Here is a 25,429-nt window from a genome sequence, read left to right as displayed (position 1 = left end):
CGAGCGAGGAATCTCGGGAGCGGGGATTCGGTTAACAAAAAAGAGGTCCATTATCATAAGAGCGGACGTATGCAAAAGCAAGGTCGCCTTGACCAGAAATAACATCAGCATCAGCATTGATTGCAGCCGGCGCACGGAGCTCGGGTTAACGAACTCGGCGCTTGAAGGGCGCGGACGACCGCTGGGAACGCGAGACGTGCCGATCGCTGTCCGTGGTGCTTACTGAATTAGTGGCAGCGAGGCGGTGGGCCGCGGTGCGATTAACGACGCACACGCTCCAGTGCGGCGGCGACGACGTCAGCAGCAACGAGAATTGTTTTTTAAACAACAACAACAACATTAAATTTCGATTTAAAGCTTTCGTGACTGCAGGGATTCATCTTCTTGGTTCTTTCGGTAAAGTCACGTAGAAGGGAAGTAATAAAATAATAAAAATAAAACATAATAAAACAATTCTCACAACGCTGTCTCCCCGACAAACCTGGTTTTCACCTGAAGACGGCTGCTTGCGTTGTGGCCGAAACGTCATGAGAATTGTTTTATTATGTTTTATTTTTATTATTTTATTACTTCCCTTCTACGTGACTTTACCGAAAGAACCAAGAAGATGAACAACAACAACCGCCATTCGCCACTAAGTAGCGGTGACGTCACCACGACACTTGTGCCAGGCCAAGTGCACCTTGAGGCCACGTGAGGCGTCGAACGCCCGCTGGCAGGAGGTCACGGGACAGACCCAGGTGCCACGGGGCGACTGACTGAGATGACTGGCTGATGCACCACCTGTGCCCCCCGACTGTGCCAACTTGCTGTGCTTTAGCCACTCGGCGCTCCGCTCGTTGTTGTGAGCGTCGCTCCTCCGCCCTCTGTTGTTGTTGGAGGGCGACTACCTCCAACTGCCCAGTAGCGTCCTTCACGAGCCTCCTCCACAGAGGCCGATCTTGACACCGCTGGTACCAGTCATCGGCAAGTCCACTCAACTCCACGTCCTTCTGTACCACATCACTCCATCTCTTCTCTAGCCCGTGCCGCGTCCGTTTAGCCCCCTCGAGCACACACACACACACACACTTTTAGCTGCACTTGTAACTGTCTGCGAATTATATTCAGTAACATGTGTTAAAATTGTTAGAATATTAAATGATTATTTTTGGCTGCTACGCAGGAGCTCGTGGGTTCAATCCCGACCCGGACGACGCCTGTTGCATATTTGGAGTTTGTGTTTTCTCCCCGTGGTGGTCGCGTGGATTTTTTCTCCGGCTTCTCCGGGTTTGGTCTGCACATTTCAAAACATGCGTTTCGTTTATTTGGCTACTCAGAAAAAAAATCCCCCACACGTGTTACAAGCCACTTCGACGAGCTATTGTGTGGCCAGGTAGCCTCCTGCAAAGGAGCTATGAACCAGATATTTGATAATCAAGCCGCACTGCTGCCCTTGATGCTTTATGTTAACTATCTTGGTTTATATTCTTGGTTCTTTCGGTAAAGTCACATAGAAGGAGAATAATAAAATAATATAAATATAAAAAAACATTAAAAATTCTCACTGGGTGGGGGGTGATGTGGTCTCATTGTTTTATATTAATATTATTTTATTATTTCCCTTCTGCGTGACTTTACCGAAAGAACCAAGAACATGAATCCCAGCAGTCACGAAAGCTTTAAATCAAAATATCTTGGTTTAGTTTAATCTTCTCTTCTGGTTGTGTTGAAGGGCAACTTGTATCACACCAGCCCACAGGTTGTTTCCCGTGCTCAGGGAGACCTTCATTCAGCAGTGGATGATGGGCTGCGTTATAAACCCTTTCCCATTCCGATGACGTACGTTTGCATAATCGGGTTTTCTTCCGGAATCGGAAGTCAACGGCCATGTGGGAGGGTTGTGTGGCACAGTTTGGCGCTATCTATCATAGAGTGCGGTCGTGTCGCTATAGTTCTCTGCGGTGAGCACAATGTCTTTAAATACAGCGGCGCTATGCATCTAAATAAAATGTAACGCTAACCGCTTGTGCGTTCCAAGAGTCAGCGGTGAACGGGACACCCCACCCTGCAACTTGCAGATGTCTCGGAACGGGAATGGGTTAACCAGCTGAGGAATGGGACGCATCTGGCAATCTGGGTCAGTCGTAATGAAATCAATTCCCCTCCATTCAGTATCTCCACGTAAGAATATAATTTTATTGTAGCGCGGTATTAACACTTCCCCTAGCTAATGTTAAGCAGCAGCAGCATTGGTCTAAAGCAAGTGAACTCTAGATTGGTTTCACCCATCTGGGTCTGATCAGCAGGGTCAGGGCTTTTCCAAACAAATGCTGTTGTTGTACCAGATGTTATTGGTAAGAGCACTCCCTCTTAATGATGAGAGCCTGTAAATGCAAAAAAAAATCAAGAGATGTGGTTTAGTACGGGAGTAGACTTGCTATATTTGTCGTCTCATCTTTGTACAGTATAATTGCAAACATTTTACTTTAATTGATTCACCAAAGCTACAATTTATGTAATTTTTTTGCGGCCTGTAATATCTTCAAAAAAATAGCCAGGCACATACCTGCAATCCAACACTCTGGAAGCAAGGATTGGTGGATCATGGGTGAGATTTTCGACGTAAAAAAAAAAAGACGATAGTTCAGCAAGTTCGTTTACGAACCTATCTCTGCCCACCTCTTGAGGGCCACCCCCTCCACATATGCGTGGAATTGGACAATCATCTCAATGTAGTGGGACACTGCTGAGAAAAGTGTTTTCAGGCGAGCTGAGGCCTTCCTGAATAAAATGGAATAATTACAATCTTTACTAGCAAAGGATTATATCACTTATGGTCATGCAAAAAAATATTTGTCATCGTCAACTCCAATATTATTTATAATAATAAAAGTCATATTCATCGTCATCATCATCAATGCAGGACAGCCCCTGAAGAAGTGCCCGATTTGTGACGTTATCGTTATTAGAAACAATTATGAAGCAAATATTTACAAAGCGCACGTTTAAAAAGAACACGGAGACTCGGTGTCTCGGTGTCTCCGCCATGTACCCATGCCACCCCCTCCCCACGGAGCTAATCCTGGCTCTCGGCGAGCACACGGACCACGCTTCACCACACACACGCCACATCGCGACACTTGGCAATCATGCGATCCACTGACAGGACTTGGCCAAAGACCAACTTGCGATCGCCGACAATTTATATTACCAACTGCGGGGGCCTCTGCTGAGCAACTGCGAATATATATTTATAAAAAAAAAACACACAATGCCCGGTTGTTTTTCTTCCCATTAATACATTTTCCAGTTTTATTTTCCGGTTTTATTTTAAACCGGCGGTGGCGGTGGTGGTAGCAGCGGCGGCAGCAAGATACGCTCGAGGATGGCATTAGCGCGCGGTCAGCTGCAGAATTTTGCAAACGGTTGTTGCAGGATAATTGTGTCCTTGGATTCTGTGTCTGTCGTGCTCCTAAGCATTATCCACACGTGCCGCCCCCCCCCCATCGATTCACAGCGCCCGCCCCTAACTCAACTCTGACCCTCCCCACCGCATCCCCCCCACAATCGCTCCCCCCCCCCCCCCCACTCTATCCTCTCCCAAGGATGGGTAGTGACGTCGTCCTAGCGTCTTAGTGCCCAGACTAGTCATTCCTTCACTATGAGATCTCTTTTACCAGTGGCAAAATATAGTAGTAGGTTTTTACCCTTTTAAACTGGTACAAAACTGACACCTTTATTCAAGGAAACATGATTCCTTGAATAAGGAAACGCGATTCAAGGAAACATGATTCCTTGAATAAAGGTGTCAGTTTTGTACCAGTTTAAAAGGGTAAAAACCTACTACTATAGTCATTCCTTCTTGTCGTGCTCCAGCTTATATCACCATAGGTCCCACTGTTTTTGGCACCGCTTAATTGTTTTTAACGTGAAAGCAGAAGGATGGAAAAGCCTATGCGTGGGACTACACTGAGAATATTTTTTTGGCAGCCACTGGAGCTATGCATATTTAAAGCTAGATTGAAAACTAATTTCTTTAGAACTGATTTGTGGGTTTAGTTTGTTGTCCTTCCCCCGCACCTACGATTAGCGCGGTTGGCGAGTGAAGTTCAACATACAAACAGGTAGAGGAGAGTGTGGGTCAGACACTGCATTTTGGAGACGTCGCATTGACTTTGCGCTTGGGCAGGACACGTCATGAGATGATGGCTGATGGTCAAGACGAACAACAGAGTAGCAACCAAAGGACAAAACACGCCCTGAGGGGACATTCCCCGCGGAAACGCAGCGATGGAATGTACCTCCTGTGCAGGTGCTAGATGAGTTGTTGACAGTTGAGAGACCTTGTAAAAAAAGGTGTCAGTTTTGTTGACAGATAAAAGGGTAAAAAAACAATTATCACATTTTTCTACTGGCAAATGAGATTCCAATGGTGTAAATGCTTATCCGAGCTCTCATACTCTGATGGTGCATTGTCTTTGAGTTGTGTGCCTTTTGGCGTCATCTGGTCCAACACCATGTGAGACTAGGCTCTAAGGAAAGCTGTCTCGGGTGTGGACCAATCAACTTCAAGGACAGTGCATACATTATCAGAGTTATGTTTTTTGTTTGCATTACGACTGCAGGTATTGTGGTCTATGAAACATGACTCCTTGTAAAAAGGGAGTCAGTTTTGTTACCAGATAAAAGAGTAAAAAAACAATTATCAGTCGAGAAACCATGTCAGTAGACAGTTGAGAGGCGGCTTTGGTTACCGAAATGATCGTATTTTGTTCTTGCCCCCAAAGTTGTTTAATAAAGACTCGAATTGTTTAAATACGGATCAGTTACCGTTACTTACTTACTTATCTAACCATTGTTACTAGACCATCCTGAGTGTAATCACCTTCGACCACTCAATTAGCAAGGTGCCGGGGGAAGAAGGTAAAATAGACGACACTTTCTCGACTGTCTTGCGAGACCACAGCAATGCCATGGGGGAGGCCTTTATCCAGCAGTGGATAGATCAAGGCTGGTGATGATGATGAATATCACGAGTCCAATTCATATTTTGTTGGCTAGCGTCCCTCTATGCATTATAAATGTTTTGGCAAAAGCGTGCCAACATGCTCTCCATTGGGAAGGGGTCCCGCACCTCTGATGAGCACGGTTGGCTGCGTACGGCGCGAAAGAAGTTAAACGTACACACATACAAAGGCAAAGATCCCCCGTATAGCCTCAACAGACTGTTGGGGCAAGTGCTGTTAGCGAGCACCTATGAAGGCCGGAACGGTACACGAGGGGGGTGGCCAGCACCACACCCGACCGCCTTTGTCTCCCTAGTGGCGATGTTTACACACCAGGTACTCATTTGAGGCTGAGTAGACCTAGGAGAGGCCCAGGACCGGTTCAGATAATCGTCACCAATGTTGGCCGTGAGCGGGAATCAAACCGGGGTCGCCGGATTCATAGCCCAGCGCGCTAACTGCTACACTACCGCTCGCCACACACACACACAGACGTACGTGCACCGCTGTGATTATTTCGCCCGTTTGTCCGAATGCCTTGAAGGGACTCGGGAACCCTGAGCCTCAACACCACCGCAGTCACTCTCCGGAGGTCAGCTCAGCCAGGCGCGGAAATCCAGATTTGTCTTGGCCCTAGGGGCCCAAAACAAAACAAGCTGTCTGGCTGAGCGCTGACCTCATGTCGAGAGGGATTACGTTGAACATTTTATTTGCACTGGGCATAAAGTGTGCACGCCGCCGATGTGTGTCACACCGTCAAATACGCCTCAGCCCAACCAGAGGTCGCTTGAAGGGATCTCAGAGGTAGCTCTACGTACGTGGTGTACGCACGTGCTGTACGTACGTGCTGTACGTACGTGCTGTACGTACGTGCTGTACGTACGTGCTCTACGTACGTGCTGTACGTACGTGCTCTACGTACGTGCTGTACGTACGTGCTGTACGTACGTGCTGTACGTACGTGCTGTACGTACGTGCTCTACGTACGTGCTCTACGTACGTGCTCTACGTACGTGCTCTACGTACGTGCTGTACGTACGTGCTGTACGTACGTGCTCTACGTACGTGCTGTACGTACGTGCTCTACGTACGTGCTGTACGTGCGTGCTGTACGTGCGTGCTGTACGTACGTGCTGTACGTACGTGCTGTACGTACGTGCTGTACGTACGTGCTGTACGTACGTGCTCTACGTACGTGCTCTACGTACGTGCTCTACGTACGTGCTCTACGTACGTGCTGTACGTACGTGCTGTACGTACGTGCTCTACGTACGTGCTCTACGTACGTGCTCTATGTACGTGCTGCACGTACATGCTCTACGTACGTGCTCTATGTACGTGCTGTACGTACGTGCTGTACGTTGAACTTCTGTCGCACCGTACGTAGCCAGCCGTGCCAATCGGAGGTGCGGAGGAAGGACGACAAACTAAATCCCACACTGGGCTGGCCACGGGGGGTGGGGGGTGGCTTGACCATACTTCACCACCGAAGGGGAGGGAGGCCCCAGGACCAGCTCAGATATCATTCCACATATCAACAATCGATGATAGTTTTTATTTTATACCCAGCTTTCGAATATGGTGGACGGATGTATCACCTCCGGTGACTGCAGTGGTCACGCGAACCGATTACCTACAACGTGTATGGATGGATAATATCGGTGCTCCGATTCTTTATTCAACGCATGTATGATATCAGCTTGGGTCGCCATAGGTCTCCGAGAGATCCGAGTGCGTGCTCTACTTTGTGTCACACAAGGTGACGCTGAAGGCACCAATTCACATGAAATTTTGGGCGAAGATTAAAGCGAGAAAACCCCAGCGTGGCATCCAACGTACGCCGCTGCGAGGTACCAGCATGGATGCAGTGTGCGTGCCATGCGGTGGGCCACAGAGGGGCACTGCAGAAACGTCCAATGCTGGACAGCCTTCACTGGTGCACACTGACCAGTGTGGTGAAGTATGTCCGCATAGCCCACAAGACCCGCATAGCGTGGGGAGGCCCTCATCCAGCAGTGGATCGTCAAAAAAAGCCTCCAGTCAACTTCCTCCACTCAGCCGCACCGCCGTCTGTCGATCCGCTGCTGCATGGAGGCATCGCCCACACCACATCAGTGATGGGGCCTTGTGTGGGACCATACTTCACCATGCTGGCAGAGGTCGCAACCGGGTACCCGATACTCGTACCCTACCCGATACCCGGCTACCCGTACCCGGCCGGGTACAGGTACGGGTACCCGTTTGCAACCCTGGTGCGGCCGGGTACGGGTAGGCCGTGAGTCACTGGTGAGTAACTGTTTGTCACTCATTTCCCAACGTCTTGTCTCTTCTCACAATTCAAGTTCCTAGAATCAACTCACCCGCGCCTGCAACATGGCTTCATCCCAGAGGTCGCAATCAGGTACCCGATACCCGTACCCTACCCGTACCCGGCCGGGTATGGGTACGGGTAGGGTACGGCCGGGTACGGGTACCCGTTTGCGACCCTGGTGCGGCCGGGTATGGGTACGGGTAAGGAATCAAAACCCGTTTGCGACCTCTGCATGCTGGTCATTGTGAGTCGGAAATGTTGGGGAGAGGCCAGGGCTGATTTTAATACGGGGCGATGAAATTGGCTCGTGGTGTGTGGGAGGAGATGGCGACGGCTGAGCGACGCTTTCATCCAGCAGTGGATAGACCATGGCTGACAATGATTATTACGAGTGGTGGTGTAATACATAAAACAGAGACAAACACACGACTGTTAGTGAGCACCTATGAAGGCTGGCACAGCGCATGAAGGAGATGGGTTTGCCAACACCACACCCGACCGCCTTTGTCTCTCTCCCCAGTGCTCATGTCTACACACCGCAGTGGGTACTCGTTTAAGGCTGAGTCGATCGGGGGGAGGCCCAGGACTGTTCAGATACATGTCAGCGGTGTTGGCAGTGAGCGGGATTGAACACGGTTCACCCGGTGCACTATCGGTAATCAGCGAGCACCTAAGAAGGCCAACATGGCACAAGAGGGGGGGGGGGGGGTGGCGAGCACCACGCCCGGCCGCCTTTGTCTCCCCAGTGCTGATGTTTACACACCGCACCAGGTACTCATTTGAGGCTGAGTCGACCTAGGGGAGGCCCATGAACGGTTTTGATAATCGTCACTGGTGTTGAACGTGAGAGGGAATCAAACTCGGGTTTGATTCCCTCTCACGGCACGCTAACCACTACACCACCGCTCCCTACACTATAGCAAACAAAGAGAAAGAAAAAAAACAAAGAAAAAGACAAAGATCTCCCGTGTAGCCATAACAGACTGTTAGGGCAAGTGCTGTTAGCGAGCACCTATGAAGGCCGGCACAGCACAGGAGGGGGTGGGTCTCCAGCACCACGCCGGCCCGCCTTAAGCTCTCTCCTAGCAATGTTTGAACACCGCACCAGGTACAATAGAAAACACACATACACAAAAGACAAAGACAAAGATCCCCCGTATAGCCTGAACAGACTGTAGGGGCAAGTGCTGTTAGCGAGCACCTATGAAGGCCGGAACGGTACACGAGGGGGTGGGTGGCCAGCACCACGCCCGACCGCCTTTGTCTCCCTAGTGGCGATGTTTACACACCGCACCAGGTACTCATTACACACACACAGACACACACACAGACACACAGCTTCACAATCTCTCAGGCATTGCACTGGCAAGTAGTGTTCGAAGGAAAGGCTCAAAGTACAAACACCCTACTCTAGTTTAGCATTGTTATTGGAAACAAGGCCATTTGCAGGGTCCCTCAATCATGGAGCTCTTGCTTCATGGTTGCGATTTGCGCTCGCTTAGCCAGGAAGGCCTCACCGAGCCTCAAGGCTCCTTTTCAGGAGGATCCTGCCAGGTTTTTTTCCCACAGGAGGCGGCGATATTGCTGCTGCTGCTGCTGCTGTTGTTGTGTGTCCTCCCAATTGATTAATGTTCCCTTGAATGCCACACTTTGTTGTTGTTCGTTTTGCTTTGGTCATTGTGGTGACCGAGGTCACGCTTACAAATCAGACTCCTTACCCTCGTCTCTTGCGCGTTCTGACCACCTGGTTAAACAAAGTCAACTTGAAACTTGCAGGTAATTTCACAGCGTTGCAATGTTTGGCCAATACCCAATAACATTGTAACTATCTTGTTTTTAGCTATGACCCAGAGGACCCAGAGGAAACCCACGCAGAAGACGGGAGATCATACAAACTGCACGCGGAAGGGTGCCCTAGTTGGAAAATGAACCCCGGGACGTTTTGCTGTGAGGCACGAGCGTTTACCACTGCGCTTACCTGCCGTCCGAACAAAATAAATAAAAACACACGATACATTCGTCAATAACGCTACCTTGAAAGTAAACACATATGCAGGTAGTCCCTGACTTACGACGGAGATGCGTTACGACGACCCCATCGTAAGTCGAAAATATCGTAAGTCTAAAATGGCCTCTCCTACCCAGGAGTCCTAAAGAATGGTGATAATTTAGCAAAAAAGAGCAATTTACAGTACCGTACTGTATAAACTTTCTACTGTATTTATTAATTACAATATTGTATTGCACAGTCAAATTCAAAGAAAAAAAAAACAAGGTAAATTCTTAGCCTACCTATATGAACTGCAATTTCATAGAAAGTTTTTCAGGAAACAATCCTATCTGCTATAAAAAAAAATTTGAACATGCATTGAACACCGAGACAACTTAACTACGTCGACCGCTGGTGAGAGTGAGAGGCATCACTACGCAAGGCGGGAGATGCGAACAGTACATCCCGGCAGCGTCCAACGTACAGCATCGTACCTCGCACGCTGCTGCGTTTGCCTGCCGAGCGAAATGTTAAATATTTAACAATTTTGTCATATCGATATCGCCATCGTAAGATCGAAATATCGTAAGTCGGACCATCGTAAGTCGGGGACTACCTGCACTGTGGTCTTGATTTGAAGCTTTCGTGACTGCAGGAATCAACACTCTCTGGTTCTTTCGGCAAAGTCCGTCTTCAGTTGAAGTTGAAGACGGACGCTTGTGTTGCACAGCAAAACGTCGTGTTTTCTTTTGTTATTTTTTCTATCTACGTGACTTCTCCGAAAGAACCAGAGAGTATAAATCCATACAATCGGTGACTTTCATGCAATGTGGTTCATTGTTAATCTTTGAACATAAAACGAGAAGGGCCGTTGCCCGAAATTTTGCAGGGCTATTGATGAAGAAGTTGAACTTTGTTCTTGTTGTTAACTGTGCCCGTGTACCATTGCCAATGCGGCAGCAGCAGCATCCCCAACTAATGTTCCACCCTTAATTGGCCGGTTCTGCGCAATTGCTTCTTAATAATAGATGGGACAACACAGCAGGACACGTCCCACACAATCCGGCAATCTTGCAGTCACCATTTAGAAGTCGCCCTAATGATACGTACGGGGCATCACATTTGAAAGGTAATTGTAGGTTTAGAAAGTATGGCTTATTTATGGCATGCGGTTGACACGGACACAAAATTACATGCATCGTCGTCAACCCAGCATGGATGAAAGCGTCAGTTCGTATGCGTGCGTCCGACAACCATGTGTTTTAAGAGAATGTCTCCCTTCACAAGAAAGGTGGTCTAATCAAAATTAACTATCACAGTTACAGTCAAGCCCACTTCACGGTTGCACGCATGAGTATAACCCACAAATTACTCCGTTGGGATCGTACACCGTGGCAATCGTTGCCCCCTACTGACAGGCCAATGCCCCGGGTCACTCTTGCAAAAGAGACTATTCCTGGCCTCTAAAGCTCTCACCTTTTAAAATACAAAAAAACTTACTCCGATCTTTACAGCGTCTGAAACGTGCACCCTGCACTCGTCGAATTACGAGGTGCCATGACCAAAATGGCCGTTTGAATAATGACCACAACAAAACTCCAAAAACGCAAATATTTGTTATTACCCAAGCATTTCATATACCTAGGCAATAATTAGATTCGTTAAAACTTGTAGCCTATCAACTTTGACATCAACCCCGAATGACTGCGAAAGTCACAAAGGGCGACGAGGGTACTTCCTCGTCACACTTTGTAACTTACGAGCGAAAGGCCCCCAGAAGCAGCCATCACAGAGCCACCTCTGAGATCTCGAGTGACCTCAGGGCCACACGTGATGGGGCACCACTATCCCACCTTGCCCCTCCACGCAGATTAACGCTCGCCGCGCGACAGTCGATCTGATACGTTCAATTCTCAAGAGATGGACGTTAATCGCTTAATGAAGTACAGAACCAAATTTATTGCAATGTGGGGGGCGTATTGTCACTTTCTGACCAGCCCATAGTGGACATCTGTGAAAAACAGCTTCAAAGCTCATCGGATTCCTCCAGTCTAAATAAAGATTCAGATTCTGGTATTTCCTGTGCAGTCATTGCCGATCAGGCTGGGACCATCGGTTCGATACACTTGAGAGCCCGGATTAATCACGAATGAATGAAACTTGGATTTGCGCCCAGGGTCTCACACGGTGAAGGTTCAGTGCTCTGACTTCTAAGCAGAGGACGCAAACGGGTTTTGATTCCTTACCCGTACCCGTACCCGGCCGCACCAGGGTCGCAAACGGGTACCGTACCCAGCCGGGTAAGGGTACGGGTTACCCGATACCCGTACCCTACCCAATACCCGGCCGGGTACGGGTAGCCGGGTACGGGTAGGGTACGGGTATCGGGTACCCGATTGCGACCTCTGGGATGACGCCATGTTGGAAGGCGCGGGTGGGTTGATTCTAGGAACTTGAATTGTGAGAAGAGACAAGACGTTGGGAAATGAGTGACAAACGGTGACTCACCAGTGACTCACGGCCTACCCGTACCCGTACCTGGCCGGGTACGGGTAGCCGGGTATCGGGTAGGGTACGGGTATCGGGTACCCAATTGCGACCTCTGGGATGAAGCCATGTTGCAAGCGCGGGTGGGTTGATTCTAGGAACTTGAATTGTGAGAAGAGACAAGACGTTGGGAAATGAGTGACAAACGGTGACTCACCAGTGACTCACGGCCTACCCGTACCCGTACCCGGCCGCACCAGGGTCGCAAACGGCTACCCGTACCCGGCCGGGTATGGGTAGATGGGTATCGGATAGGGTACGGGTATCTGGTACCCGATTGCGACCTCTGCTTCTAAGTCACTTGGCCACCAAGACTGTGAAACTCAAGAGTCCCGTAATGAGCCCCTTTGAACAATGATCAAAATGCAACTGGCATTCGTGAAATCAACAATGACCAACCGCGCCCCTGGTTTACAAAACTTAAAGCATCCACGATGAACGTTGTATCAGCCCTGTCCACTCTCACAATTAGCTTAATAAGATTCATCCATTACCACGTGGAAATTCGGCATAATTTCAATGACAGAAACCATCAAAGGAATTACTAGAGACTATCAATACGTCGCTGATCGCACCATCACATTACCTCGTGCCATGGCGGTGAGATATTAACTACCTCGCCTGGTATGAACGACGTCGTGGGTTCAATTCCGACCCTGACGCCTGTTGTATATTTGGAGTTTGCATGTTCTCCCCGTGGTTGCGTGGAATTTTTCTCTGGGCCCTTCGGTTTTTCCCTCCACATTTAGACTCAACATGCATTTATCATATTTGGCTGCTATACATTTTCACGTAATAAGCCACTTTATTGAGCGAGCATTTGTGGCCAGTGGGTGGGCCTTACCTAGTAGCCAACTCGAACAACGCCTCAAACCACTTACAAGCTCCTCAGTACATCACTGACCCAACCGCCCCATCACTGACACCTCCAAACACCAACCCCATCATCACAAGATCAGCTCAATCAACATGTCACTGACAGACTCTGCGATCCTTCTCTGAATGTGTGTCCCATCATCGAAACCTCCTTAATCGCTATCCGCAACAAAACACCGTCACTGTGTCTTACAAACAAATCAACTCCATCCGCACCACCAACTCCATCAACGTCACAAATTCTGCAACCACCACCACCCACCCAATCACCACCCTCATCCACCAACAACCCCATAACCCAACAAAGCCCCTCAATCACCCACATCATCGACCTCTCCATCTCACTCACCCACCCAACCACCTGATCACCTCCTTCACCCATCCACACATCAGCAATCTCGCCATTCCAACTGCGACCTCTGAGTATCACTCACTCCTCACCAAAGGTTCCCCACGTAACATACTTAGTGAAAGTGCTGTGTGCGAACACCTATGAAGGACGGTACAGCACACAAGGAGTTTGATGGCCAATACCACGCCCGGCCGCCTTTGTCTCCCCAGCGGCGATATTTACACACCACCCAGTTGCTCATTTGAGGCCGAGTCGACCTAGGCGAGGCCCAAGACGGGTTCAAATAATCGTCACTGTTGTTGGCTGTGAGCATGCAGCGCGCTAACCGCTACACTACCGCTCCCCTACACGCACCCAGGTGACCCCCCCCCCCACCTCAACACACCTTGGGTAGCTCTGTGCACTGCCGTATGCTCCGCACCATCTCCTTGCCTCCGGGATGGACCCGGCCCACGTGGCTCCACATGCGCTCCCACGTGCTCTTGTCCAGAGGGATGCCGCTTCTGTTCACGTAGAAGAGGGACCCGCCACCCACTCCCTCCCTGCTGTTGTCATCCTCGTCCCCAGAAGCGCTCATTCCTTCCTCGGCTGGGCCAGGTCGACGAGCTGCCACCACCTCCTCCACCACCACGACCACCTTTTCCTCCTCCTCCTCCATCACCGCCCGCTCCTGCTGTGGAGCTGCAGACACGTCCGCTTTAGAGGGGACCGCAGATCGATCTCTGGCTCCTGGCATCGTTGCTGGTGCCGCTTTTCCCCTGTTTGCCCGTTTTGCCTGTCTTTGTATGTCTGCGTGTATCGTTGTGTATGGGTGCCTGTGCGTGTCCGTCCGTCTTTGTGTCTCTGTATATGTAATATATCTATCTGTGTGGGTCTCTGTCGGTGTCCGCTTGCCTTTGTGTGTGTCTGTGCGTCTGTTTCTGGTTGCCAGTGTCTTAAGTGCCCCCTGTGTCTGTCAGTGGGTATCCGACCAGGGTCTTGGTGGTTTGTCTTTCTGTGCTTCTCGGTGTCCGTCTGCGAGTCTGGATTTCTCTTTGTCAACTTAATTTCTGGGAGGAGGAGTGAGAGGAGGAGGAGGTCTCTGTGTCTTGCACCTCCCACGACGTCCCAGGCCCATCCCTCTGTGTGTTGTGTGTGTGTCGAATTTGTGTGTACGTGTTGTGTATGTGTGTGTGTTGAGTTTGTGTATATGTACTCTTAGTTTTTTCGGTAAAGTCACGTAGGTAAAAAATGAAATTCAAATTAATAAAAAAAAATCAGGTGGGACCGTCACGGCTGGCTGTGACTGTCCCACCTGATGACGGAGACTTGTGTTGCCTCCGAAACGTCGTGATTTATTATTATTTTATTTTTTATTAATTTTAATTTCATTTTTTACCTACGTGACTTTACCGAAAAAACTAAGAGTATGAATCCTTGCAGTCACGAAAGCTTCAAATGTAGAATTTGTGTATATGTGTTGTGTGTGTGTGTTCATTGTGAGATGTATATTGAGTGTGTTTGTGTTATCTGTGTTTGAGTGTACCCGTTAAGTGTGTTATGTGTGTTGAGTGTGTGTGTGTTGTGTTCTCTGTGTTAAGTGTAGTATGTGTGTTGAGTGTGTGATGTGTGTTTAGTGTGTTGAGTGTGTGGTGTGTACTATACTGAGTATTTTTGTGTTGTCTGTGTTGAGTGTGTGTGTTGAGTGTGTGTGATGTATGTGTGATGGTGAGTTTCTGTGTTGAGTGTGTGTGATGGTGAGTATGTGTTGAGTGTGTGTGATGTATGTGTGATGGTGAGTGTATGTGTTGAGTGTGTGGTGTGTGTTGTGTGTGTGGTGTGTGTTGAGGGTGTATGTGTGTTGTCGGTGTTGAGTGTGTGTTGTGTGTGTGTTGAGTGTGTATTGAGTGTGTGTGATGTATGTGTGATGGTGAGTGTCTGTGTTGAGTGTGTGTGTGTTGAGTGTGTGTGATGTATGTGTGATGGTGAGTGTCTGTGTTGAGTGTGTGTGTGTTGAGTGTGTGTGTTGAGTGTGTGTGATGTATGTGTGATGGTGAGTGTCTGTGTTGAGTGTGTGTTGTGTGTGTGTGTTCAGTGTGTGTGTTGAGTGTGTGTGTGTTGAGTGAGTGTGTTGAGTGTGTGTGTTGAGTGTGTGTGTGTTGAGTGTGTGTGATGTATGTGTGTTGAGTGTCTGTGTTGAGTGTGTGTGTTGAGTGTGTGTGGCTGTGTGGTGTGTGATGGTGAGTGTGTGTGTTGAGTGTGTGTGTGTTGAGTGTGTGTGATGTATGTGTGTTGAGTGTTGAGTGAGTGTGTTGTGTGTGGCTGTGTGGTACACTCTTAGAGCCCCCCACCTACCTGTCACCGCTGCGGTAGAGTCACACCAACATTCCGGGTACGCACAACCCTTTAACCACCGACTGTTCATTCATTAATCATTAATATCCACAGCCTACAAGTCTCTCTTGTCCAAGTCACACTTTGACACGTGAATGTAATATTACACTCGCACAGCAAGTTACGTGTACCTGTGTGTGTGTATATGTGTGCCTGTAGGCATGTAATACATATGTATCAATGCTGCAACGTCTAATGAACTGAAGCTACATTTGGTATGACCTGTGTATTGTATAGGTTACGTCTCATATCTACTGTGTGTGTATGTTGCGATGGTTGTTGTGTGTGTACTGTATATTGTACAGGTTGCGTCTATTCTATATGCTGTGTTTCTTCTTGTATAGCTTGTGTGCGCTGTACCGACTGTGTGTGTGTATTGTACAGGCTACGGCTATCCGCTATGTGTGCTGTTGCTGGCTGACTGTGTGTGTGTCTGCTGTTGTACAGGCTACGGATCTGTATATGTTCTGCGGATCTGCCTGCCGCTACCCCACTATGATGTGTGCTGTTGCTGGCTGGCTGGCTGTCTTACAGGCTATGCGTGCCTGCCGGCGGCGTTGTATACAGCAAATTTAACGCACAAAAAAATGCACCGGGGGGGGGGGGCAGGCATCCAACAGCAACCCAGCGAACAGCTGATGGGGCCGGCAGGGCGTTTCCAGCCTCCACTATTGGCCGTGACGCTCGCCACGTTGGGAATGCCCCGACTGCTCCATTGGTCCGGTCGGAGCTTCCTCGACGCGGTCGTCGTCCACTCCCCTCCGAACCGGGCATGACATCACCATAACATTATAATGAATCCCCTGCGACGGTGCATTTGTACGCGCCCGGCTCCCCCCCTCTCCCCTCCAAGATGTTGTCGTCTTACTGTTGTTGTTGTTGCTGTTGTTGTTGTTGTGACAGCGTACGCTGGTTTTAACCGAAGGCAAAGTCTGTCTCGTCGAGTCGCGTGGCTCTGTCTTAGGAGGGTCTTGCCAAGTTTGCTTCTGCTCGCAGTGTAGGGGGCGATCAGTGTGCGTTGAGTCATTCGCTGTGTATTTTTTGTGTTCTTTCTTTAAAATTTAGCAAATTTGCCCCGTGACGCAGGCACGGGGTGGCCTACCCCTTGCGAAGGATATCACGGAGATCTGTAACGTCCCCTGTGAAGCCGAAAGCAGACGGCGCGTTGTAATGTGGCTTTTTTTTCTTAAGGTTAATATTAAGCCCGCAGTAATAACCAGGGCGGCCGCTGGATTCGAACCGTGTAACCCCTTCCCTGGAACAAGCGGTGAACGCGCTGTAGCTGGGGCCCGGAATTGGCGGTGGGGGCTGGTGGTGGTGGTGGTTTGTGGATTGTTGGTGGAAAAATGTGGTCACTCAAACATCCAGACGAATGCACTGGATCTCTGAAGCTCAGCAGCTTTGAGCCTGGATAACGCTTGAATGGGTGACCAGCACGCACCGGCACAAAGAGTGGTGCAGCAACGTTGTTGTACTGTACTCTAAGCTCGCACGTCTATGCTCCCCGCTGTCACCGATCCGACGACCTGCATTCCATTCCCGGATTCGGTTAACTTCATTCCCGTACGGTGCGAAAGAAGGTGAACATACATACAGACTGAGTGATGTCTGAATCAGTCCTGGGTGCTCCCCTCACCCCTTCACCAACCTGAACTTACCAGGCGGGTGAAGTATGGTCAAATAACTCCCCCCCCCCCCCCTGGGATAACGTGGGGATGCTTTCATCCAGTCGTGGGGTTGAGTAAGGTCGGCGCGTCGTACGTTGCAATTCGAATCGAAATGGATTCGTTTTGTCTTGCTCCATCTCCTTTGTACCGTCTGTACTGCATGTCTCGTGTGTACTGCCCGTCTCGCTTGTCTCGGCCGGGTCGTATCGTGTGTATCGTCTGCAGTGGCTGTCTCGTGTGTACTGTGTCCTGCACTTTCTGTCTCGAACTCTCGTCTCGACTGCGTGCCGCGTTGTTTCCCTCATTCCGATCAGTGTCCCTCAACGTATGAAATTGAACATACATTTTGTCAATTTTGTCCAAAAATGTGCTTCCTTTTTAACATTCCTCCGGTTTGCCGAAAATCCAAATCAATTGACATTTGCCCACGTGACAATTTGATTTAATTGGCTCTGTCGGGTGTTGTAGGGTTACAATATTTATGTTTTACATGAGACCTACACTACCTACTCCAAAATAATCGAATCATACGCCGTAATATTGGTCGTACCTATAAAACGAAATGGAATACAGATTGCTAGAATCGATAACAACACACTTAAACTCACGGTTCAATAGACGTGTCGATATTTATGGGCGCCGCGGTGGAAATATGTTAACTCCCTCCCCTGGCATGCAGGAGGTCGTGGGTTCGATCCTGACCCTGTCGCCTGTATATTTGGAGTTGCATGTTCTCTCTTTCCCCGTGGAGAGAGAGGGAGAAACACGCGTTTCGAGTATTTGGCCGCTATACACATTTACACATGATGAGCCACTTCGTTGAGCTATCATTTGTGGCCAGGTCGCCTTTTAAAAAGATCTGTATAGCTCAGTGAGCCTTACCTGGTGGAATAAAACTCGGTTTAGGAAGGTCATTAATCCTTTCGGTCATACCTGTTCCTAAAAAAACACCCCAACAACCTGTAGTATGCATCCCTGTTCCTGATCTTAAAGGTGCATTGAAAAATGATAATACTCCGATTGATACTCCTGCTGTTGTGGAGTGACTCATGCAGCCAGCTATGGCTGCAGGGTTTTGGTGGTACATGTTGTTTATGCCATTTATTGTGAAAATTCCGTCACAGTTCCTATGATCACTGTTTCATTGCTTTCATGGCTTTATTTTGGTGATTTCGAAAAGTGTATTGGTTTAGCCATATTTGTTTATTGTAGTACAGAGTTAGACAGATGGCCTTAATCTAAGTTGTCTTGTGGTTGTTGTTGTTGTTTGACTTGCATCCCACTGGGATTTTTGCACACAGCGTTGGTGTACGGTGATTTTTTTTTCTGCAATATTTTGCTGTCTTTTCTTGGATTTTCTGTTTGCACTCAGTCACATATTCACTTTAAGATTTTTTTGTTCATGTTTTAGTTTTTTGTTTGTTGCGGTTGCACCCGATTCAAGAGCCGAATGGTTCACAGGGCTCTATACCTAATACATGAACTTGAACTTACTCTCTGGTGAACACCGCCCTCTAGCGACAAACGGGATCTTAGCCAGGTAATTGGCCAGTCAGTGGCAGAGGTCGCAACCGGGTACCCGATACCCGTACCCTACCCGATACCCGGCTACCCGTACCCGGCCGGGTACGGGTACCCGTTTGCGACCCTGGTGCGGCCGGGTACGGGTAGGCCGTGAGTCACGGGTGAGTAACCGTTTGTCACTCATTTCCCAACGTCTTGTCTCTTCTCACAATTCAAGTTCCTAGAATCAACCCACCCGCGCCTGCAACATGGCTTCATCCCAGAGGTCGCAATCAGGTACCCGATACCCGTACCCTACCCGTACCCGGCCGGGTAGGGTAGGGTACGGGTACGGCCGGGTACGGGTACCCGTTTGCGACCCTGGTGCGGCCGGGTACGGGTAAGGAATCAAAACCCGTTTGCGACCTCTGGTCAGTGGGTGGAGGGTGGGGGTATTCGTGGCCCCCCTCTTTGTAAGAGAGACCTGGGATGGGTGACCTGTGATCATAACGTGGGGGTGGTGTTAATGGCACAGATCCAGTAGCCGAGGAAAGACCCTTCTGAAGCAGACTCGTCAGTGAGAGTTTCCTAAATACAATGGACATTATTCATCAACAGTCTATCGTCACCCGTTCTCCATTATCACGTTTATATTATCAGCACCCGTCTTACATCATCATTAGTTCTCCATCATATTCATCAGCAATATCAACCAGCCATCATCATCATCACCCGCCCTCAATCATCGTCATCATCATCACCACCTGTTCTTCATTGTCATCATCCATCAAATGGGAGTTGTAAAGATTCAATTATTACGATTCAGGGTCGTGATTCGAATCAGGAATCGATCGTATGTCTAAGTATTGTGATATGATGCGCGCTAATCAATAGTAATGCACACGTGATTGGACGTGTGCTGAGTGATCTCAATAATCCATCGATTAACCGATGCATCGGTGCACCCCTGTAATCAATCACCGGGAAGGCGAAGATTCGCACGGTGGTCATGTAAATCGTGGGTCCAAGTGCAGTCGAACGTGACATCTAGGACAGAGGTCGGCAACCAAAGTAACGAGAATTTTTTTTCTCATCATCACCATCATCATCATAGGCCTTTGTGTCTCGAGAGACAGGTTTGCCGTGCTTTCACCTAGGACAGGGTGGGGAACGTCCGGCCCGCGGGCCATATAAGGCCCGCGAAATCATTTGGTCTGGCCCTGCCAAGGCAACCGCAGGCGGGACTCGAAATTCAATAACTCTAGGAGCAAACCTGGAAAAGCAGTTGCGAGTAGCAGCAACATCATCAATACCAGCTAACATCACACGCCTCGCCAAAGAGAAGCAGTTCCAGCCATCACAATAGGGGTGAGTTAATGAAATGTTTGACCAAATATAACAGGCTCATTTTGAAGTTGATAATTTTGTATGGCCCGCGAATGATGTTATAAATATCCAAAATATCCCTTGGCAGAAAAAAGGTTCCCCACCCCTGACCTAGGACATGGCTGCAGGCTAATCGGCGAGGGTAAGAAGTCGAGCTGCTACTCGTATTCTCAGGTGGAACCGTCACAGCCCGACAGCTGTATCAAGTAAATGAGAGATTACAGGAGATACCACCTGAAGACGGAAGCTTGTGTTGCCTCCGAAACGTCGTGATTTTTATTTTATTTTACTTTTATTAATTAAAATTTTTTACCTACGTGACTTTACCGAAAACCCCTAAGAATATGAATCCTTGCAGTCACGAAAGTTTCAAATCTCGAGCTGCTACTCGTTGATGGGTGGTTCATTGGGGCTGTGCGTAGGGCAGAGGCGGAACAACATTTCTACCTTGCCCGACTCCACTCTCCTTGGATTCGCCACTGACGAAGGGAGAGCACTGGTGTCTGACCCCAGTGCCAGATGAAGCTAATGCAGGGCCTGTAGCATGTGTTATAAAGGGGCCCTAAAAAACACATGAATATGAAAACACAATATTTTACTTGCATAGTAAAGTAATTGTTTTAGATTTGGAATTTTCGTGACTGCAAGGATTCATACTCTTTGTTTTTTTCGGTAAAGTCACGGAGGTAAAAAATGTAAATAAATTAACTCACGCCGAAGGGAAGTTACAACTGATGACGGAGGTTTGTGTTGCTTCCGAAACGGTGTGTTAATTAATTTAAATTTTTTACCTACGTGACTTTACCGAAAAAACCAAAGAGTATAAAGTAATTGTATTTTTTCATTTGCTATACAGCCAGACACTACGAAAAATCGCTAACCTTAAATACCCAATCGTTCATAAAAGTTGAAGGCAGTATAGTACTATGGTAATAGAGCAAGTGCAGAATCACTGAACCGAAATTGATAGTACTCTTTGGTTCTTTCGGTAAAGTCACGTAGGTATAAAATAAAATACATCACGACGTCTCGATCGCAAAACAAGCGACCGTCACCAGGTGGAACAGATACAGCAGGAGAACGCCTGACATAGAAGCTTCAAATCAAGATCGAAATTGATAGCTTGAAAGCATTTAGCGCGGGGCCCTTGAAAGTGCGGGGCCCGTAGCATACGCTACTTTTGCTACTAGGATAATCCGGCACTGTCTGACCCGACAAGTCGACTCAAGGCTAGGGAAAGAACTCGTGTTCCGTTGCATAGCTGCCTCGAGTTGAGAGGAGGGCTCGTGGTTCATTGGCGAGTCGGTTCAATGGTTTTTGCTCGAGCACGGGTCGGCAAAGCAAAAGAATAAGAAGAGCCATTTTTTTCGAATTCGCTCAATGAATAAATAACGAGTCACGAGGCAGTCTTTAAGGAGCCGCATGCGGCTCCGGGGCTTCAGCAGAGGTCGCATACGGGTTTTGATTCCTTACCCGTACCCGGACGCACCAGGGTCGCAAACGGGTACCCGTACCCGGCCGTACCCGTACCCTACCCGTACCCGGCCGGGTATCGGGTACCTGATTGCGACCTCTGGGATGAAGCCATGTTGCAGGCGCGGGTGGGTTGATTCTCGGAACTTGAATTGTGAGAAGAGACAAGACGTTGGGAAATGAGTGACAAACAGTTACTCACCAGTGACTCACGGCCTACCCGTACCCGTACCCGGCCGCACCAGGGTCGCAAACGGGTAGCCGGGTATCGGGTAGGGTACGGGTATCAGGGTACCCGGTTGCGACCTCGGGGCTGCAGGTTTCCGACTCCTGGGTTAGAGCCAGAGCAATCGCGTTCAGTTGGCTATATAGTTGCTTAGGGTTAAGAGTGGGGCTCGTGTTAGGCTGGCTAGTCAGCTAAAAGTCGAGGTAGTCTTGACTTAAAGCTTTCGTGACTGCAGGAATTCACGTAGATAGGTTAAAATAAAATAACAAAAATATTTTTTTGTTATTTTCTTTCAACCTATCTACGTGACTTTACCGAAAGACCCAAAGAAACATGAATTCCTGCAGTCACGAAAGCTTTAAGTCAAGACACTAACCAAAAAATATATTTTTGTTATTTTCTTTGAACCTCTCTACGTGACTTTACCGAAAGACCCAAAGAATAGTCGAGATAGTGTCTGATCGAGTTGATGGCTCCGCCCCCAAACTGCCTGCCACGCCCCCCGCCACTCCTCCGTTCGGCCGTTGCAGTTGTTGGACACCGCGTTCCGTCTCCCCAGAGCTCGCGTTTGCAACTTGGCAAGAGGAGGCAGCCGCGATGCCTCGCGGCTTCTTGGTGAAGCGGCGAAAAGAGCGCGCGGTGGCGCCGGCGCACAGATGGGAATTGTGCGGGTTCCATCATTCAGAGCAAGGAGAAACTCCTCGAGCAGAGGCAGCAGCAGCAGCAAGAGCGTCAGAAGTAACAGCATTAGAAGCAGCAACAGCAGCAGAATTAGAAACAACAGCAACAGCAGCAAGAGCAGTCCACGCATACCGTGCGCGTGGGGACATTCCTGCATGCACCCCCTTTTTGTCCGTGGTGGATCTCTCCCCCGCCATACCTCTTCCACGGAGCAACGTGGCCGGAGGAGACGATTATGACGACGACGACGATGATGGTGACGGTGGTGGCCAGCGGAACATATCGGCTGGCGACCTCGACTCGACGTCACAAATCAGCTCTCTTACCCTGCCGCCTGTGCCGGCATTGAAGGAGATCTCTGCGAAGAAATTCGAGAATAAGAGGATGAGGCCGGTGAACAAGTGCCAGGGCGACAGCGCGCCCAATAATCAGAAGACGAAGAAGCCCAAATTGGTGGAGGACGCGCTGTCCTCACCCGTGTTGGGTCTCGTGATCACCACGGAACCCTGGTGCCGAGTCGAGCCCACGGGCTCGGTGGGAAGCTTCGTGTGCCAGCTCTGCGGGCTGTCGTACGAGGACCCATCGGCGCTCGCTCGGCACGGGTGCTCGCGCATCGTCCGCGTGATCTACACGTGCCCCGAATGCGACAAGAGCTTCAGCTGCTCGGCAAACTTGGCCTCTCACCGCCGGTGGCACCGGCCGCGTCTCGGCAACGACGAGGTCGAGGTGAAGGAGAACCGGCGGCGAGGGGGCGCCCTGGAGTGCCCGCGATGCGGCAGAACTTTCAGCAAACGCGACTCGCTGCTTAAGCATTTGGCCGCTCTGCACGGCGACTTTCAGCACCAAGGACAGCAGCGTCCGCAGCACTATCAAGTACAGCGTGCTCAGCAGCAGCAGCACTAGCAGCACCATCAAGTACAGCGTGCGCAGCAGCAGCACCATCAAGGACAGCGTGCTCAGCAGCAGCAGCACCATCAAGGACAGCGTGCGCAGCAGCAGCACTAGCAGCACCATCAAGTACAGCGTGCTCAGCAGCAGCAGCACCAAGTGCAGCGTGCTCAGCAGCAACAGCATCAGGGACAGCGACAGGACCACCACCAGGGACAGCGACCTCCGCAGCAACAGCATCAGCAGCAACAGCTGCAGTAGCAGCAGCAGAAGTTTGCGAGCGATGCGCAAACAGCGCCGCATATTGCCCAAAGCTGCCCGAAGCTGCTCTTTGATCCGGAGCCGAGCTTAGCCGTTCGGGAGGTTTTTCTGAAATCGTTCGGTGGTGCGGGGGGTTTGTGCTGAGTTCCAGACCGGGTTTTACCAGCGCCCGGAGCCACTTCACGACGCCGACGCAGATACACCCACGGCCTCACGCAGTTCCAGACGACGTCTGTAACTTGCTCGGTTCCGACATGGGTTCTATATTATTTCGTTCGTTCTTTCCGTTTGTTCGATCTATCTATCGTGTATTCGTTTCTTCTAACGCTGATTTCTAAAGCTATGTTTCAGTCGATGGAATTCGTTATCATCATCATCCTTTGAAAAACCACATCTCAGGCTTTGATATGAACTGAAAAGTATAAACTTGATCATGTTTATGCTCTTGTATGTAATGCTCCAAGTTGTTGATACTGTTTGAATCTGCGTTAGATGAAGGTTTATGAATTTTGTTTGTCAGAATTTGCTTGCAATACAATAAATTTACCTTTTGAGAAAATTCTACTTTGATGCGGTCTGTATGCATTGCTGTATGGTGACATTCTCTGCAGTATAGGTTAATACTGTAATGATAATTTAATCTACGTATCGACGTAAACGTCACCTGGTCTCAATCATTTTTCGGGAGGGTCATAAACTGGGATGTGTGAAAATTCAATTTGCAACTGGAAGGAGCGTCTTGCACACAAGGAGTGGAAACCGGAGGCCACGCATACAAGGTGTCACGTGAAGCTGCGGTAGGCTGGTGGGTGAGTAGGTGCGTGTGCGAGTGGGTGTGTAGGTGGTGCACCTAGCCTGGCACAAGCGCCGTGGTGATATCACCGCCGCTTAGTGGCAAAAGGCGGTTGTTGTTTTGGAGATGGGTGAAAGGGGGGAGGGGTAGTGTAGTGGTGAGCGCGCTGCGCTACAAACTCGGCGACCGGAGTTCGATTCCCGCTCACGGCCAAGACCAGTGACGATCATTTGAACCGGTCCTGGGCCTCCCCTAGGTCGACTCGGCCACAAATAAGCAGCTGGTGCGGTGTGTAAACATCGCCACTAGGGAGACAAAGGCGATCGGGCGTGGTGCTGGCCCCCCCGCCCTCTCGCGTACCATTCCGGCCTTAATAGGTACTCGCTAACAGCATTTACCCCAACAGTTTGTTGATGCTATAGGGAGATCTTTGTCTTGGGCGAGGGGTAGGTGGGTGAGCGGGTGAGCGGGTGAGTGGGTGAGCGGGTGAGTGGGTGAGTGGGTGAGTGGGTGAGTGGGTGAGCGGTTGGGCGAGTGCATCCTGGAGGATATTGGAGTACCAGAGGAGAACGTCCACGCATACAAGGGGCGGTGGGAGGGCAGGTGAGTATGTGGGTGAACAAGTGAATGAACGGGTGGGTGAGTGTGTGGGTGGGTGAGCGGGTGGATGAATGAGTGTGTGGGTGGGTGAGCGGGTGGATGGATGAGTGTGTGGATGAGTGTGTGGGTGGATGGATGAGTGTGTGGATGAGTGTGTGGGTGGGTGAGCGGGTGGATGAATGAGTGTGTGGGTGGGTGAGCGGGTGGATGGATGAGTGTGTGGGTGGATGAGTGTGTGGGTGAATGAGTGTGTGGGTGGATGCGTGTGTGGGTTGATGAGTGTGTGGGTGGATGAGTGTGTGGGTGGATGAGTGTGTGGGTGGATGAGTGTGTGGGTTGATGAGTGTGTGGGTGGATGAGGGTGTGGGTGGATGAGTGTGTGGGTGGATGAGTGTGTGGGTAAATGAGTGTGTGGGTGAATGAGTGTGTGGGTGGATGCGTGTGTGGGTGGATGAGTGTGTGGGTGAATGAGTGTGTGGGTGGATGAGTGTGTGGGTGAATGAGTGTGTGGGTG

General features: G+C 49.6%; 2 protein-coding genes across 2 annotated transcripts in view; one reads left to right on the top strand and one right to left on the bottom strand.

Moving 5' to 3' along the window:
* The window catches only part of LOC133352655 (tubulinyl-Tyr carboxypeptidase 1-like), a 37,731-nt gene extending 14,761 nt beyond the window's left edge, over nucleotides 1-22,970 (bottom strand). The window contains 3 exon segments of the mRNA XM_061568427.1: nucleotides 13,450-13,745; nucleotides 22,573-22,731; nucleotides 22,849-22,970. Coding sequence (XP_061424411.1) covers nucleotides 13,450-13,722 — 273 coding nt within the window. The 5' untranslated portion in view covers nucleotides 13,723-13,745; nucleotides 22,573-22,731; nucleotides 22,849-22,970.
* On the top strand, nucleotides 21,770-23,384 carry LOC133352656 (insulinoma-associated protein 1-like). Its single transcript, XM_061568428.1, has one exon. It carries the CDS (start codon nucleotides 22,290-22,292, stop codon nucleotides 23,274-23,276), a length of 987 nt encoding a protein of 328 aa, XP_061424412.1. The 5' UTR covers nucleotides 21,770-22,289; the 3' UTR covers nucleotides 23,277-23,384.
* Nucleotides 23,385-25,429: the final 2,045 nt, after the last annotated feature.

The sequence above is a fragment of the Lethenteron reissneri genome, chromosome 41 (genome assembly GCF_015708825.2).
Source record: "Lethenteron reissneri isolate LAM-NWPU_2019-01 chromosome 41, ASM1570882v1, whole genome shotgun sequence".
NCBI lineage: Eukaryota > Metazoa > Chordata > Hyperoartia > Petromyzontiformes > Petromyzontidae > Lethenteron > Lethenteron reissneri.
This window is presented reverse-complemented; position numbering and strand designations above follow the sequence as displayed.

Bases quoted from the DNA above. Each gene is read 5' to 3' on its own strand.
- LOC133352656 (XM_061568428.1), top strand. From the start codon at position 22,290: ATGCCTCGCGGCTTCTTGGTGAAGCGGCGAAAAGAGCGCGCGGTGGCG.